We start from the raw sequence: 17849 nt of genomic DNA, 5'->3' as shown, positions 1-17849 counted from the left end.
CCATGGACGGAGGAGCCTGGTAGGCCACAGTCCATGGGGTCGCTAAGAGTCAGACATGACTGAGCGACTTCACTTTCACTTTTCCTGTTCATGCACTGGAGAAGGAAATGGCAACCCACTCCAGTATTCTTGCCTGGAGAATCCCAGGGATGGCGGAGCCTGGTGGGCTGCCGTCTATGGGGTCGCACAGAGTCGGACACGACTGAAGCAACTTAGCAGCAGCAGTAGCAATGAAGAAATAAGACAAAAGGCTCTGGTCTGTTCCTGGGAGACGAATCCCCATGATTTCTCTTCTGAACTCATCCTCTCACCTGTCTGTTGGCTTCCATGTAGAGTCCTAGGGTGCTCACTCGAGAGCAGAGCCCCTCTTTCATGATGTGGACATAGCAGCGCACCTGTGATCTGGACAAACCTTCCCAGCTGTCTCCTCGACAAGCATTCCAGCAGGCATCATAGGGAGCAAGGGTCAGTGTATTGGCTTCTTTTATAAAACTGTAGATATCTTCGAAACCAAAAACAAACAAGTATGTGAGAGAGATAACAGAAAGGATATAGACTCAGTCAAGTTTTGAAAGAGGGTACAGCTCAAATCTCTTCCCCTGCAACTCAACCATGCAGCATGGACCCTGGGGAAATCCCACTAAAACCTGAAAGACTAAGTCAAAGATTAAAAGAGGCAACATACTTTCATGTACATTTGAAATATTATGACACAAAAATGTTTTAAAAAGAGGTCCTATAAGCAAGTTTGACTGACGATCAAGCTCTACTGGGGAAGATAAAAGACTCTTGTACACCATGGAGAAACACAAGTGTCTGTCCAGGCGTTAGTGCCTAGCCCTATTGGCTTTGTGCTGCTAGCCTCTATTAGCACATCTGGTAGTTGTGCTGTGAGAGAAACAGCACAGGACCTGGGCCCCAATTTTTCAACTCCTACAACAGTCATTTGAAATCTTTTATTTTATGATAAAGAAAACTGGGGCTCAAAAGACTGAAAAATCTGCCTTAGGTCACAGAGCTAATAAAAGGTAGAGTCAGATTTCAAACCCAGGTCTGAGATGCTAAGCCCTGATATCTTAATCATCATGCTATACTGTCTCGATTTACTCCTTTGATAAATACATTTTTGGGAATATCTACTATGAGTTCAGGACTGGGCCAGGGACTAGGCAAGGATATAAGAGCAAAGACTGACCTCATCCCTACATCCTTGAAAGGAGAAAGTCTGTTGGCTCTGGTTGGACTGTCATTATACAGCCCTTCACCTTTCTTCCCTTGATAGGAGAGGCTGAGTTTAGTCAGGAGTGGGGCTTCCCAGAGCCTAGAGAACAGGAGAACTGAGAAATGGTGGGCAGAGTGCAAAGTCAAAAAGGTCTAGAGACGAACATAGCCAAACCAGGCCTGTTAACCAGAGAACAGACCCAAGGCATGGTTAGCCTGTCCCTGAAGAGCACAGGGACAAGAATCTGCTTGAGTAAGCCTGCCCAGAGCTCAGGGAGTGGTGTCAGCTAAACTAGCCTGCCTGTTGGCTGGATGAGAACGTGATGCCTTGAGATAGGTATCTTGGGCTGGGCTAAGTTGTCCAGCCACTCTTTCCACAAGTGTCACTACCCATACCTTACTGCACCAACTCAAGCACTGACCTAAGGATTTCAGCTCCTTTTTCTTTAGATCCTCCTCTTTTTCTTCTTGTCCTTGTTGTGATGAAGCTGAGGAGAACTGTTTTCTTACTAGGTATGGAATCAGTTCACTCCGGATGGAAGTGATTGACCTAGGAAGAAAGAGTAGCCAAATATCAGAAATCTGATGGTCTGGATTCAATTAGAATAAAAAACTGTGCATCCAAGGAAAAGCCAAATTCCTTCCTGTCATGCCACCTTGGGATCGACAGAGATCAGAAATGGCAAGGGCTTGGTAGTTTTGGAGAAGCAGAGGATCTAAGTTCTCTCAGTTCAGGCTGCAGATGGGCAAGCAGTGTGCTGAATCTGAGATGCCCTTCCCCTGATCTATGCAGAAAACAGTCTCTTACAATTCCTGTTTACAAAGTGTGTGCCTGAATGTTTGTATGTGTGTGCATATGTCTTAACATGGTGTCTTGACTATTAACTGATAATAACTCATGAGAAGACAGAATGCTCTGGCCTTTTGAAAAAAAATTTTTTAAATATTAAATTTTTTTCTACAAAGGCCTTGTATTTTCCATTAGATTAATCAGAGTATCTTAGTTTTGGGGGGGTTAGTATTACAGATGGTGTCTTTTCAACTATTATTTTCTTCTTATTGGTTAACAGAATCTCATTTTACTATATTTCAATCTTGGGGCCGATTGCCTTGATAAACAATCTTAATAATTTATTTGTAGATTCTCAAAATCATACCAACTACGTAAACAACAATTTTCCTTCTTCCTAATTCGTATTTTTCATTATCTTACCGTATTGGCTAAGACTTTCAATACACTAATGCTGAAAAGAAGCACTAACAGCAGTTCATCCTTACTTATTCTTGATTTTAAAGGGAATTTTTCTTTTTTATCATTTAGACTGATGATTGTTATAGGTTTTATCCTCCATCACCAAAGCCACCATTTATTGATTGTCCTCTATGTATAGACATTGGGCTTTGTACTTTATAGCTAATACTTCGCACGTTATTGGTTTTGTAGATAACCTTTATCCAGTTAAGGAAGATCTCTCTTATTCCTAACTTTGCTAAAAGCTTGCATCAATGTACGGGTATTGAATTTTCTCTTTTTGCATCCATGGAGCTTATCATATTTTCTCCTCTTTTGCTCTGTTATAGTAATGTATTAAAATTTTATCTGATACTAGGTCTTCCCTGGTGGTCCAGTGGTTAAGAATCCGCCTGCCAATATAGGGGACACAAGTTCGATCCCTGGTCCAGGAGGATTCCACATGCCACAGAGCAACTAAGCCTGTGCGCCACAACTACTGAGCCCATGTGCCACAGCTACCGAAGCCAGCATGCTCTAGGGCCTGTGCTCCACAACAAGGGAAGCTACTGCAATGAGAAGCCCACGTACTGCAACTAGACAGTAGCCCCTACTTGCCACAACTAGAGAGAGCCTGTGTGCAGCAACAAAGACCCAGTGCAGCGAATAAATAAATTAAAATTAAAATTCTTTTTTGATACTAACAGGTTGAATAACACTATTCAAAAACCACTTATACAATTTCTACTCTATACTCTCTTACAGTAGAAGAATTATGGGTGATTCTTCTAATCTTTTTGTAAATTATCAAATTTTATAATTTAAGCCATTCTTTATGTTTCTTGTCTTTTATTTTCTCCTAGATTCTACTCTTACAGATTCTACTACTCTCTTGGCTTGATTCCGGACTCTACAAATTTAAAATCCATTTTAATGACTAATCCATCCTAATCCATTCAGTATTTCCCACATAGATTTCAGCCTCTCTTCTACTTAAGAGTGGGCTCCCTCATATTATAACAGTTGTACTCATTTACCAAGGCTACCAGAGAATATCCACAACAAAATTAACTTCAATTTACTTTCATGAAATTAGATCAGTCTAGGACAGCACTTACAGAAAGAAAATCAGACCAAAGATCAATATGTAGAAAAACTTTCAGAAGGCAAGAAATTTCCTATACTATTTTGTATCACTCAGATACAAGCAATAAGCCACCCTGGCTAAGAGGTTTGGAACTCTTCATTTGGCCCCTTTGGGTCCCAGGAGGCATGGTGCTTCCCCATGGGTGCTGAACCAGGATATCTGGCTTAAACGACCAGTAATATGTAATGGGGAAGAAGGACCTAATCCTTAGTACAGTGAGTATGCTTCTAATTTATACTTAGCAAAGGAATTGCAAGACTGCCATATGATTTTTAATTTTCTCTTTCACACTGTAGATCTTGTAGAATTTTAAATCACTAATTAATTACCTTAGAATTTAACAAGACTAAGTAATATGCCAGTGACTTTGCTAGACCTTGGAAATATACTGTTTCTGACTTCAAAAAATTCATCATCTAGTGGACAGTAGCCTGCGCATGGATTTAAGGAAAAGAGTAGAAGAAGATGAAGCTGCTTAAGAAGGCAACGGAGCCAGATCATGAAAGCTTTCTGTGGCAGTCTAGAAAGTTTGCACTGAGACAAGCTAGAGGTAGTTTTTAAGCAGGAAAGCGACATGATGAGTTTTATTTCTTAATGAGGTGATTCTGGTAGCAGTGAAAATAGGCTTGGAATAGGAGAATGAAAAGAGACCAGTTACAAGACTCTGAAAGATGAGATAACATGGCCTGAGAGAGGGGTTAATGTATGAGAGCCCAGTAAATCTGACTGCTGCTTCATACTTCCCATCCCCTCTCCCAGCCCCCATTCAAAGAAGTTCTGCAGGCTCACACAGGACCACACAGATGAAGTGTAGGTAGGAAGGCAACACAGAGGCAGAGGCTGAGGAGGGTAAGCAAAATTACAAACCCTGGAGCTACATAGTTCATGGTTTTTGTCATTTTTAAAGGATCAAGTCAAACACCTTTGAAAAATTCTGTGTAAGCTGGAAGCTCTTGTATTGAATTTCAATGTGATTTTTCTTCTGATCCTTTGATGAAGATTAAAAATTTCCATATGAATACAAAGAATGAAACAACACTTATTCTTAGCTATTTTCTCCCCTTTTAATACTCCAAGCCAGTGTGGGTAGCAAACGTTCCTTGGCCCCATTCTGGTGGAAAACAAGTCAGTTCCTTTTGAAGAAATGACAAAGCGTGGACAGCTGGGGGATTTCAGAGCCATGATGTTTACATTATAGGCCAAACAGAACTGTCACTGCAAGAGGCAAGCAAACAAGCCTTGGCACACAGCCTCTTTAGGCAGAACCTTTTAAGGAGATCAGACAAGGATTTGAGGAGAGGACCTGAAGCATTCCTGCCAGGTCCCACCTGCCTCTGCAGGCGCTCAGCAGTCAGGTCGATTCTCATAATGCAGTTGGCTTAGCATCATGATGGAGGACAAAATTATTCTTCCTGCTTCCCAGTCAAACTAAAAGTAGCTCAAAGCTATGCCAAGCAGTGGGACAGCCCACCGTGAACCATTGTGAACATCCTGGGCTGAAGACCAGCAGTTGGATCCACTGCCCTGGGCCTTGGCAACCTCACTTTCTCCTTTTCTTCATCTTCATTTTTTTTAAAAAAATCATATTTATTTATTTGGCTGCGCTGGGCCTTAGTTATGGCATGAGGGATCTAGTTTCCTGACCAGGGATCGAACCCAGGGCCCCTGCATTGAGAGCACAGAGTCTTTAGCCACTGGATTACCAGGGAAATCCCCTCTCGCTTCTCTCTTAGATAGTTTTCCCAGAAACACCTGCCTCATGTCATAAGCTCCTAAGAAATAAAAAAATCACAAAGGAGAACAAAAGATATGACTACTAGCTGCAAACAAGCAACTCCACAAAATAAGACAAAATAATTGCTACAAATAGAAAAAGATTAATATTCTTCACAGATAGATTGAAATGTTTCAAAATATATAAAAATATTAAAACATAAGTATTAAAATAAGATGCAATTTCTCTCACAAATTAGCAGATTTAAAATAACTCACATTAGTGATAAGGGTACTTCTCATACTTGTAAATTCATAAACTGGTAAAAATCTTTTCTAAAAATTGGCAGTACATAACAAAGGTCTTGAAGATATTCATATTATTTTATTCTATAATTCTATTTCTATAAATCTGTGCTCACTAAATATATCCTGAATAAATAAAATAATCAGATAATAATACAGGATCTTTGAACAAAAAGATATTTATGTTATTTATAAAATAAGAGTTATTAAATAGTTATTTAAAAAAACTCTTAATGTTATTTATAAAAATAGAGAACCACCAAATATTCAACAATAGAAAAACAATAAAACACATATGTAATAGAATAGCATATAGGCAAAACTCAGTAAACAATTTTTTAATGACACAGGAAAATGCTCGTGAAAAAATACTGAACAAAGAAAGCAGAAGGCAGTTATTTATACAGCATAATCTCAAGTGTGTACATGTATATATAAAAATAAATAAAATGATGGAAAGAAATACATTAGAATGTTCAAGGGACTTCAATCCCTGGTCAGGGAACTAAGATCTCTCATGCCACAGGGCGTGGCCAAAAAAAAAGTTAGCAACTATCTCACAGTAGTAGAATTATGAAAGTGTTAAGTCGCTCAGTTGTGTCCGACTCTTTGTGACCCCATGAACTGTAGCCCACCAGTCTCCTCTGACCATGGGATTTCCCAGGCAAGAATATTGGAGTGGGTAGATATTCCCTTCTCCAGGGGATCTTCCCAACCTAGGGATTGAACCTGGGTCTCCTGCACTGCAGGTGGATTCTTTACCACCTGAGCCACCAGGGAAGCATGAGCAGAGTTATGGGTAGCATTTTTTTTTTCCTTGCTGTAGGGCAGGCAGGATCTCAGTTCCTGGACCAGGGATTGAACCCATGCCCTTTCCGTGGAAGCACAGAATCTTAACCACTGGACTGCCCAGTAAATCCCCTATAGGTACAATTTTTTAAATATTTTCTGAATCTTCCAAATTTCACAGTCATAGGCCATTCGGTCCTTACTTTCTGTGGTATTACTTTCTTGATCTGTTCCTATTTTTGATACCTCTTTCTTTGTTTCCTCTAAAATATGTGGTCTTTCTCAGGATTGTCCTTTTTGCCTGTATTTTTCTCATGCTATTTGTCTCCCTGAGATAGATCACTTGGTGATTTCTTTGCTACTCATTCCCAAATGTAAACCCATAGCCAAGTCCTCTCTTCTTTTAGTCTCACACTTTCAATAGCCTGATGGACCCTTTCATTTAGGAGACCCACAATACATTAAACATAAAGTCTAAAACTGAATCCATCATCTTTCTCCCAACCCTTCTCCTACCCCAAACAACCACTGATTACTTTGCTTAGTGATATGGAGATTCATTTAGTCACCCAAGCTAACAACATGGTAATCATCTTGACTCCTCCTTCCTCCACTCCTCACATACAACCCGTCACCAAACACTGCTGATTTTATCCCCTAAATCTCTTTCAAAACTATGAACTCGCTGCATTTCTACAGCTACTGTCTAGTCTAAGCTACTGTCATTATTTGCCTGGACTCTTTCATCTGCTTTTAATCCGTTTCTCTTCCTCCAGTCTTACCGCATGAAATCTATCCTTTGTATTGTAGACAGAATATCCTTTCTAAAGCACAATCTGATCATGTCTCTCCTTCCTTCAATCCACCTTCTGTGTTGCAGGCACAGTGATTTTTCTGAAGTACAAATCTGATCTTATCTTCTTAAATTTATTTAACACTCAGTTACTTTTGTGTGCAGGGGATAGTTGCTTAAAGGGAGCTTCTAGAAACTGGGTAATATTCTACTTTTTGATCTAAATAGTAGTTACAAGGGAGTGTTCACTTTGTGAAAATTAACTGAGCTATAAAACTGCTCTCAAATATTATCTCTACTTGGAAGCCTTTTGTAACACTTGTAGGTTTCTGTACTGTCATAGCAAAGACGGTTATTTGTATTGTTTTTGAATCAATATCAAGCGTGAGTTTCATGCTAGGAAATTAATATATATCATCTCATATTCTTATAGCAATCCGCATGATAAGTGTTATCATCCTCATTTCATAAGTGAGGAAATCAAGGCTTAGAAAGGTTAGTTATTTTGATTAGGTCAACACAGCTTTTATAACTGGTAGAGTGGAAACTTACTCCATATCTACCTCAAAGCCCACGACTCTTTCCACGACACCATTCTAACCAGTATCCTGTGTTTTCTGCAACGACAGCACTTTTCACAGGGTTGAAAATTTTCTGCTTATTGTCTCTATGCCAATAAACATGTAGTCAGTGCTAAATAAATATTTATTTGAATAGATGAATGAGTGGATATGTGAATGATTGAGTGTAATGCCTCTAAGCCAGACAGCTGGCAATAGTTTCTTCTTCTGATTTTTGGAGATAGAAAGAACTTTCCTGATTTGGAAATGTAAATGAACTCTACATATGTTTCTGTATTATTAATATTATTAGCATTAAAAAATCCAACATCTGAAAAAAACACATGATACTAGTTCTGCTTAAATCTATTGTTTTTAGCATTTTGCCTTGATCTGTGATCAGGTCTTTGTTATAGCTGTAAGTTTTTTTTTTAGGGAAAGTCTAAAAATTATGTCCATGGCAAAGGGAAAAAATTGGCTACTATTACATTCTGCCTGTTCTGTTTTTGTAAGCAAATTTAAAGAGACTTAAAATCCTCTGTTTTCCACTTCAAGTCAGTCCTTAAAAACAGTAGTTAGCAGAGAGGCAGAACAGAAAACCTACTTTTATAAGGCCTGCAACTCAAGACTGCGGAGGAGAACACTAAAGGTTTGGGTTTCTTGCCTCTTCTCTCAGCAGAGCTGTAACTGGAAAGAAAACATGATTGCTGAGTTAACCCTATGCTTTGTTTTCAGGCTTTTTTTTTTATTGCTGATCAAAGAAAATAGATATAATCTGGAATAGTAAACAGGAAATTGTTTTAGATTAAAAGGTATTGACTTTAGAACCAAGTATTTGGTATACAATATTCTGAGATATTGTTTTCCTCTTTTAAACAAAATATTGAAAGCTTCTATAAGAATAAATTTTTGATGCTGGTGCATATGTCTTGAGAAAGACAAACATATTCAGATCCTACAGGCTGGCAAGACTGCTTAGGCTTAGGGCAAGTCAACGAATATTTTATTCATTTGAATTTATTCACTGAGTACCCCAAATGTGTCAGGCATATTTTAGACTGTAGGGATATAACAGTCAAAAAAAACAGGTAAATCCATGCCCTCGTATTGATAGGAACAGAGTAAAGGGACAAAGTTGGTAATTAAATAGTTAATCCCACTAGGGGAGTGTAAGTGAAGAAAAAAGTATGGGAGACTCCTGTAAAATAATGATCACTCAAGAAAGCAGGTCTGCCTAACCACAAAATCAAGCAAGCCCACTTTGCAACAAAACCATGGAACAGAAGCATGAGACACGCCACTGAACAATCATGGCATGAGACCCACATCCTGCCCAGTGAGCTGGTAAAATTTAGGACATGCTCTCTGCACACATAAAAAACAATACTTTATAGAAAGGTGACATTTCAAAGTGAAAGATCTTCATTGTACTAAGATCTGAAATAATTTTTCCAGAGTGCTATAATAGTCCTGGCTTGACCAAGTAGGGACAAGAAAACCCCCCTGCAACCTGGAGGAGGAGCTGATGATGTCAGTGTGACATCTACTCAAGAATGAGGAATAATGAGGTGGATGAACCTAGAGACTATTAAACAGAATGAAGTAAGTCAGAAAGAAAAAAATAAATATTGTATATTAATGCATATATATGGAATCTAGAAGGATGGTACTGATGAACCTATTTGCAGAGCAGCAATGGAGATGCAGACACGGAGAACAAACTTGTGGACACAGTTGGGGAAGGAGAGGGAAAGACGAATTGGGAGAGTAGCATTGAAACATACTTTAGTGAAGTGAAAGTGAAGTCGCTCAGTGGTGTACAACTCTTTGCGACTCCATGGACTGTAGCCCCCCAGGCTCCTCTGTCCATGGGATTTTCTAGGCAAGAATACTAGAGTGGGCTGCCATTTCCTTCTCCAGGAGATCTTCCTGACCCAGGGATTGAACCCGGGTCTCCTGCATTTTAGGCAGACGCTTTACCATCTGAGCCACCAGGGAAGTCCTGGTGGAAACATACTTTACCATATGTAAAATGGATAGCCAGTGGGAATTTGCTGTATGACACAGGAAGTTCAAACTTTGTGCTCTGTGACAACCTAGACGGGTGAGATGGGATAGGAGGTGGAAGGGAGATTTAAGAGAGAGGGGATGTGTGTATATCTATGGCTGATTCATGCTGATGTACGGCAGAAACCAACACAATATTGTAAAGCAATTATCCTTTAATTAAAAATAAATAAATTAAAAAATAAAGAGAGGGGATGTGTGTATACCTATGGCTGATCCGGGTTGGTGTATGGCAGAAACCAATTCATATATCATAATATATGATAACCAATATCATAAGGTGATTATCCTTCAATTAAAAAAAAAGATTATAAAAAGAATGAGGAAGAAGGTGGTTTTTTGCCCTTCCCTAATTTTTCTTTGATTATAAAACTGCAGCCCATTAAGTTCTCGGCCCTCTTGCCCGCCAGCCTGTAAGCCTCACAAGCATCCTATTCTAACAAATCACTTCTTATATATCATTTTGCCTCTTGTTGAATTCTTTCTGCACTGAGACATTAGGAACTGGAGCTCCTCGGAGCCCCCTGAAACAGCACCTAGTGGTTTCAGTATGAAGTTGATGATCTGGCTGCCTTTTTATTTATGGAGCATCTACTATGTGTCACAAGGTGAATCAGAGTTGGTTTCTGTCTTCAAGGAGTTCAAAAAAGTAGGAAAAAAAAGACATGCAAATTCAATTTAATAGGATGCATGTGATAACTGAACATTATACAAGATCAGAAGAGAGAATGATTTTCATGCCTATGGTAGCACAAAGCAAGGGTACCTATTCCTAGTGGAAGTGAAGAGAAAAAAAATTGAGAAAAAATTTCCTAGAGAAGTTAATATCTAGGTAAGTTTTAACGGATATTTAAGAATGTTGTCAGAGAAGGAAGAAAGAAGGCAAGCATATCAGTTAAGCATTATACTTTTATCGTTCCTACCATCTGGCCCATGGTCCCCTATGATAGCTTAGGCAATGCTCAGCTGGGGGGGCTCACCTTTAAGTTAACTATAAGTTAGTACAATGAGCCAGGACTTCCCTGGTGGTCCAGTGGTTAAGAATCTGCCTTGTAATGAAGGGGATGCAGGTTCAATTCCTGGTCAGAGACCTAAGATCCCACATGCCATGGGGCAGCTAAGCCTGCGCACTTCAACTACTGAAGCCCATGGGCTCTAGAGCCCGTGCTCCATAGGTAGAAAAAGCCCGTGCACCGCAATGAAGACCCAGTGCAGCCTAAATAAATAAATAAATGAAAATCACCATTAAAAAAACAAAACAAAACAACAACAACAAAAGTCAATGTGCTGCTAGGACTTTGTCCCTTTCTCAGCAGCAAAGAAGTCCCAGAGATCAAGATGAATGTAACCAAGAAGTCCAGAGAAGACCACCCTAGTTTAATTTTGGTAGCATCTACATATTCAGATATCAGTACACAGCTACCATATAACAGCTCTGGTTAGAAGGTTATGTAAACCATTAATTCTTACCTTAGTTTTATTTGGTTGTTTAAGTAAAAGATACCTCATACAATCTCTAGCACATCTAAGGACAGGAAAACAAGTACAGCTAAGTCATATGGATACATGAACTGAACAGTAAGAAACCAAGGTTCCTGCCTATCTCCCATGGCACTACATTGTCCCTCATCTGTTTATCTCTTCTCTGCTTTCCTATGCGACTCATGAGTCGCAGTCTTTTCTAAGCAGTCTATCACATTATCTTGCATGTGGCTTTAACTATCACCCTGATTCTGACCATGTAGCGTAGTTGCCTATTCCCAATTCCTGACTTCAGTTTGTGGAACCCATCCTTACTCCTCTGCCTCTCTATTTAGCTAAGACCAGGAAGCTGTGACTGCTCTCTTATCCTCCCAGGTATACATGCACATGTGTGTGGGTCTGTAACAGAGAGACATCTGAGATATGTGGTGGATGTTGCTAGCAACCAATTAATCAACAGTGGCTGATTTTATCAGGGCCCTGACTGTATGACATTAAGCAAATTACTTCAAGCTTCATTTTCCTCTTCTATAATATGAAGTTAATACCAAATGAGAGAACTATTTTGAGGAGTGAATGAACTGAAGTGTGAAAAGTACCCAGAACAGTACCTGGTACATGGATGGTGCTCTGAAGACCAAACCCTAAAGTTGTATGTCCTGCACCGATGGATTGGGTTTTAACACTAGAAGAGGCTGATTACAATTTTGGGTTCTTCTGAACAGAAAGGAAGTATTCAGTTTTAATTCTTCCTTTTTCAAAGATTAATTTCTAGATCCCTTAAAATGGCTAGCAGGTCTAGCAGGTCAGGAACAGGAAGAGAAAGACAATTTTTTCCCCGAGTTTCTATCCTAAAGGAAACCAGGACTAATTCTGGTATAAACTTTCTGTCTTCCAAGGCTTCAGCTCAGATAGCCAACATACTGCTTGAGTTCTTTACAGGGCCAGTCTCCTTTTGGAGCAACTCTTGCTAAGCCACACAAAAAGTTACAAAATGGCCAGCTTCCTTAAGCTTAGATCAGATACTTTGTAAAAGAGGAGAAACTTTAAGCTTACCACTCAGCCTCAAGAGACATCACAGTGATAATACTCAGTCTAAGCTCTGCTCTGGCCATAAAATCCAACACATTTTTGAATTAAAAATTTCAGACAATCTTTGGAATATCCATCTGTCAAACTACATTCAGAAATGGATAAAAAGATCTTCTAAAACATATTTATGTATATCTTTTTATTTCCTTAGAGCAAAAAATTGAATTACATTACACTGAAATTATACACTAATACTGCAATTTGCTCTTTTTTTTTTTAAGTAAACATATCTTGGAAATCTTTCCATATCACCACACAGAGTCATATTTAATTCTTTTTAATAGTTGCACAATAATATAATTAATTACGCTGTTTAAACTGTTACAACTTTTCCCTCTTATGAACAACGTTGCAAAGAACATTTTGCAATGAATATTTCCATACTTTTAAGTAAATATTTCTGTGGGATAGAGTCTTTGAAGAGGAACTGCTTAGGCAGGGAGTATATAGTTGTAAGTTCAGATAGGTATCAACTACCCTCCAAAAAGTTTATGTAGAAAAGTATAAAAGAATTTCCCTACAGCCTTGCTAGCTTCATCACAAAATTTAAAAATCTCTGTCATACAATAAGGATAGTATTTTAAAACTGCTTAACATGCATTTTTATTTATGAGAGTAGGCATCTTTTGATGTGTACTAACTTTTTCTACGAACCCACTACTTACAGCTTTTATCCATTTTTCTTTTTTTTTTTCCATTTTTCTACTGAGTCATCAGTCTTTTCCTTATTGATTTTAAGTGCTCTTTGTAATGTATGGAAACTAGTGTTTGGGGTAGGTTGGTATTGCAAGACCTTTGTTGTTTATTTTTGTGTTGTTGTTGTTTAGTTGCTAAGTCGTGCGTGTCCAACTCTTTTGCGACTCCATGAACTGTAGACCGCCAAGCTTCTCTTGTCCATGGGATTTTCCAGGCAAGAATACTGGACTGGGTTGCCATTTCCTTCTCCAGGGGATCTTTCCAATCCAGGGGTCAAATTCACATCACCTGCACTGCAGGCAGATTCTTTACCACTGAGCCCCTTGGGAAGTCCCTGTTTATTTTTATACTATGTTTACTGGATTTTTTTCCCCACAACACAGAAATTTAAAAACTGGTATTAGTCAAACTTATAAATCCTCTTTTCTTTTAATGGCTTCTAAGATTTATTTGATACTTAGAAAGCTTGAGTTAGAAATAACTCAAGATCACATATTGATGAAGCTAAGTGCCTTAATACACATGTAGACTAGCAGACATTCAGCATGACATCGGCATCCAAGTCAAACAGTGGCATCTCTAAGGCAACTCCTGCTACATCTTTATTACCCCAGGCACTACTTCTGGGCCCATGCATTACTTCAACTGGTAAATGTTGGACGTGGTGATGCTAGTCAACTAGATAGGATGCAGTCAGATTTGCAATTTAGAAAAGTTCCCCGGTAGTTTTGGGAAGGATGAATTAAAAGAGGATAGCCTAGAGGCAGAAGACTAGCAAGGAGAATGTTATATTAAGCCAGCTGAGAAATGATAAACTGTTAGCTAAAAATCAATATTGAACTACATTATCTTATTAAGCTCAGCCCAAAAACTGTTCAGTCTCTCCCTCCCATTGCTGCTGGAGCATCTTTCTAAAGCATAGCTGTCATGACACTCCTGCTGCCCGAAGTGCTCTTTTCTCATTTATTAAGACTGGGGATCTCTGACTCATTTTTTCTCTCTTGTTTCATAATATAATTTTCTCAAGGTTACAGAGATAATGGTCTGTAAAACTGTATTCATCTTGGTATCCTCAGCCCCCAACATAGCAATTGGAATATATTTAGGTATTTATTAAATGTCTATTGCTTTGAATTTTTTAAAAATTATAATAAGTCCAATTCATTTTTTAAACTTTTAAAATGAATTTTTTTTTTTTTTTGTAAATTACATATAATAAAATGTACCTTTTATTTAAGAGTTCCCTGGTGGCTCAGATGGTAAAGGATCTGCCGGCAATGCAGGAGACCTGGGTTTGATCCCTGGGTCAGGAAGATCCCCTGGAGAAGGGAATGGCTACCCACTCCAATATTCTTGCTTGGAGAATTCCAAGGACAGAGAAGCCTGGTGGGCTACAGTCCATGAAGTTGCAAAGAGTCGGAAATGACTGAGCAACTAAGACTTTACTTTTATTTAAAACACACAGTTCAATAAGTTTTGTCAAATATATACTATTGTAATCACTACTCCAAATCAAGATATAAAGTACTTCCATCATCCCTCTCAAATTCCCCTGTGCTTCTAGCACACTATTATACTACTCAGCTATACTCTCGTACTGCTTAGCACATTTACTGTAATAATTTAACTTGTCTGCCTCTCTCTAAACTGTGAGCAACCTGAAGGCAGAAACTACTTCGTTTCATCTTTACTGTCCAGCAACATAGGTGATTAACGAAAGTCTTTACTATGCACCAAGTACTACTCTAAGCTCTTCACAAGTATTTTTCACAATCACCATTATGTGTCAGGTATCATCTGTTCCAATTTCCGGCTGAGGAAAGTGAGGTACAGAAAGGTAAACACCTGTCCAGGGTCACACAGCTCAGTTTAAGCTTCTCTTGTCAAAGACTGTACAGGTTTTTTTCTCTCCACAGCCTTCCCTATAGCTTTTCTACTCAACTGCAGAAATACTCCTGTCTTCTTTAACTACTGATGTACCTAATTACTTCTGCTGTCTAAACTGTCACAGCATCTCCTTTCCTTCCATTCATCAAGCATATATTGAATGCCTTATCAATACAGGTAGGAATCTAATCTCAAGGAATCTGCGTGGAAGACATTAATATGTATTAATAGACAATTAAAATTTACAGGGCCGAATGTTAATTTTCATAGGTGACAAAAAGGATTGCTAAAACAGTCCTTTTTTGAAGCTATATCTCCTAGGTTTCCTTTTCCCCATCTATCTCTAAAGGAGTCATTTTCATAACCAGATTACTACAAATGCCTCCTTTAATCTCATCAAGTCTGAGAGGTAATGGGTAGATGGGGAGAAGAAAGATATAAAGGTCTTTAAGACCTTGAGATGGGGAGGTGGTTTGAGCTGAGGCTCTGTATCCTCCTCTGTTACAGCAAGCTTTGGGAAAGTCCCATTTGGTGGAGCTTCTGGCCAGGAGCCATCGAATCACCAAATCGAGGCTTGTCCTCCAGGTACATACCACCACACTACACTTGCCAGGTGGGGGACCTGCTAACCGGTGGGGCTCAAATGAGCTACAAAGGAGCTGCAGCAGCCAGGACGAGGCTGGCCTTGTTGCAAAACTACTGCATATTCAGACACCAAAAGCTAAAATCCCATTTGATAGTATTAGGGTAACGCTGTTAGATTTTTTAAGTGCAAGAGTAGTATTGAGGTATTATGTTTAGGGATATATACTGAAATATTTATACACAATTACAATTGAAATCATTACAGATGAAATTATATCATAATGATTTGCTTTGAAATAATCTGGTGTGACAGTGGCAAGATTGGTGGTAGCAAATATAAACTAAGATTAGCCATGAATTGGTGACTATTGAAGTTGTATGAGGGCTTGCTCAAAATTCTCCAAGCCAGGCTTCAACAGTACATGAACTATGAACTTCCAGATGTTCAAGTTGGATTTTGAAAAGGCAGAGGTACCAGAGATCAAATTGTCGACATCCGTTGGATCATAGAAAAAGCAAGAGAGTTCCAGAAAAACATCTACCTCTGCTTTATTGATTACGCCAAAGCCTTTGACTCTGTGATCACAACAAACTGTGGAAAATTCTTAAAGAGATGGGAACGCCAGACCACCTTACCTGCTTCCTGAGAAATCTATATGCAGGTCAAGAAGCAACAGTTAGAACCAGATATGGAACAACAGACTGGTTCCAAATTGGGAAAGGAGTAAGTCAAGGTTGTATATTGTCACCCTGCTTATTTAACTTATATGCAGAGTACATCATGTGAGCAGAGTTCAGTTCAGTTCAGTCACTCAGTTGTGTCCGACTCTTTGTGACCCCATGAATTGCAGCACGCCAGGCCTCCCTGTCTATCACCAACTCCCAGAGTTTACCCAGACCCATGTCCATCGAGTCAGTGATGCCATCCAGCCATCTAATCCTCTGTCATTCCCTTCTCCTCCTGCCTCCAATCTTTCCCAGCATTAGGGTCTTTTTCAATGAGTCAACTCTTCGCATGACGTGGCCAAAGTATTGGAGTTTCAGCTTCAACATCAGTCCTTCCAATGAACACCCAGGACTGATCTCCTTTAGGATGGATTGATTGGATCTCCTTGCAGTCCAAGGGACTCTCAAGAGTCTTCTCCAACACCACAGTTCAAAAGCATCAATTCTGTGGCGCTCAGCTTTCTTCACCTTCCAACTCTCACATCCATACATGACCACTGGAAAAACCATAGCCTTGACTAGACGGACTTTTGTTGGCAAAGTAATGTCTCTGCTTTTAAATATGCTATCTAGGTTGGCCATAACCTTCCTTCCAAGGAGTAAGCGTCTTTTAATTTCATGGCTGCAATCACCACCTACAGTGATTTTGGAGCCCAAAAAAATAAAGTCTGACACTGCAGAGTACATCAGGCGAAATGCCAGGTTGGATGAAGCACAAGCTGGAATCAAGCTTGCCGGGAGAAATATCAATAACCTCAGATACGCAGATGACACTACCCTTAAGGCAGAAAGTGAAGAACTAAAGAGCCTCTTGATGAAAGTGAAAGAGGAGAGTGAAAAAGTTGTCTCAAAATGCAAGATACAAAAAACTAAGATCACGGCATCTGGTCCCATCATTTCACGGCACACAGTCAAACGCTTTGGCGTATTCAATAAAGCAGAAGTAGATGTTTTTCTGGAACTCTCTTGCTTTTTCTATGATTCAATGGATGTTGGCAATTTGACTGCTGGTTCCTATGCCTTTTCAAAATCCAGCTTCATGGCAAATAGATGGGGAAACAATGGAAACAGTGACAGACTTTATTTCTTTGGGCTCCAAAATCATTGCAGATGGTGACTGCAGCCATGAAATTAAAAGACGCTTACTCCTTGGAAGAAAAGCTGTAACCAACCTAGACAGCATATTAAAAAGCAGAGACATTACTTTGCCGACAAAGGTCTGTCTAGTCAAAGCTATGGTTTTTCCAGTAGTCATGTATGGATGTGAGAGTTGGATTGAAAGAAAGCTGAGCACCAAAGAATTGATGCTTTTGAACTGTGGTGTTGGAGAAGACTCTTGAGAGTCCCTTGGACTGCAAGGTGATCAAACCAGTCAATTCTAAAGGAAATCAATCCTGAATATTCATTGGAAGGATTGACGCCGAAGCTGAAGCTCCAATACTTTGGCCACCTGATGTGAAGAACTGACTCATTTGAAAAGACCCTGATGCTGGGAAAGATTGAAGGCAGGAGGAGAAGGGGACGACAGAGGATGAGATGGCTGGATGGCATCAC

The 17849-nt window shown here is 39.3% G+C and overlaps 1 protein-coding gene and 1 non-coding gene across 4 annotated transcripts in view; both read right to left on the bottom strand.

Moving 5' to 3' along the window:
* EIF2B3 (eukaryotic translation initiation factor 2B subunit gamma) overlaps positions 1-17849 on the bottom strand; it is a 115089-nt gene that overhangs the window by 22816 nt on the left and 74424 nt on the right. For all 3 annotated transcript variants that reach the window (XM_081488701.1, XM_081488702.1, XM_081488699.1), the window contains exons 7-8: positions 1644-1771; positions 312-502 (exon numbers count right to left, since the gene is read on the bottom strand). In XM_081488701.1, coding sequence (XP_081344827.1) covers positions 312-502; positions 1644-1771 — 319 coding nt within the window. The remainder of the gene's footprint in view (positions 1-311; positions 503-1643; positions 1772-17849) is intronic.
* TRNAF-AAA (transfer RNA phenylalanine (anticodon AAA)) lies at positions 9686-9758 on the bottom strand. The gene has a single exon. It is a non-coding gene; the product is annotated as a tRNA-Phe (tRNA).

Source organism: Giraffa tippelskirchi, chromosome 5, assembly GCF_054371585.1.
Source record: "Giraffa tippelskirchi isolate mGirTip1 chromosome 5, T2T-mGirTip1v1.2.pri, whole genome shotgun sequence".
Taxonomy (NCBI): domain Eukaryota; kingdom Metazoa; phylum Chordata; class Mammalia; order Artiodactyla; family Giraffidae; genus Giraffa; species Giraffa tippelskirchi.
This window is presented reverse-complemented; position numbering and strand designations above follow the sequence as displayed.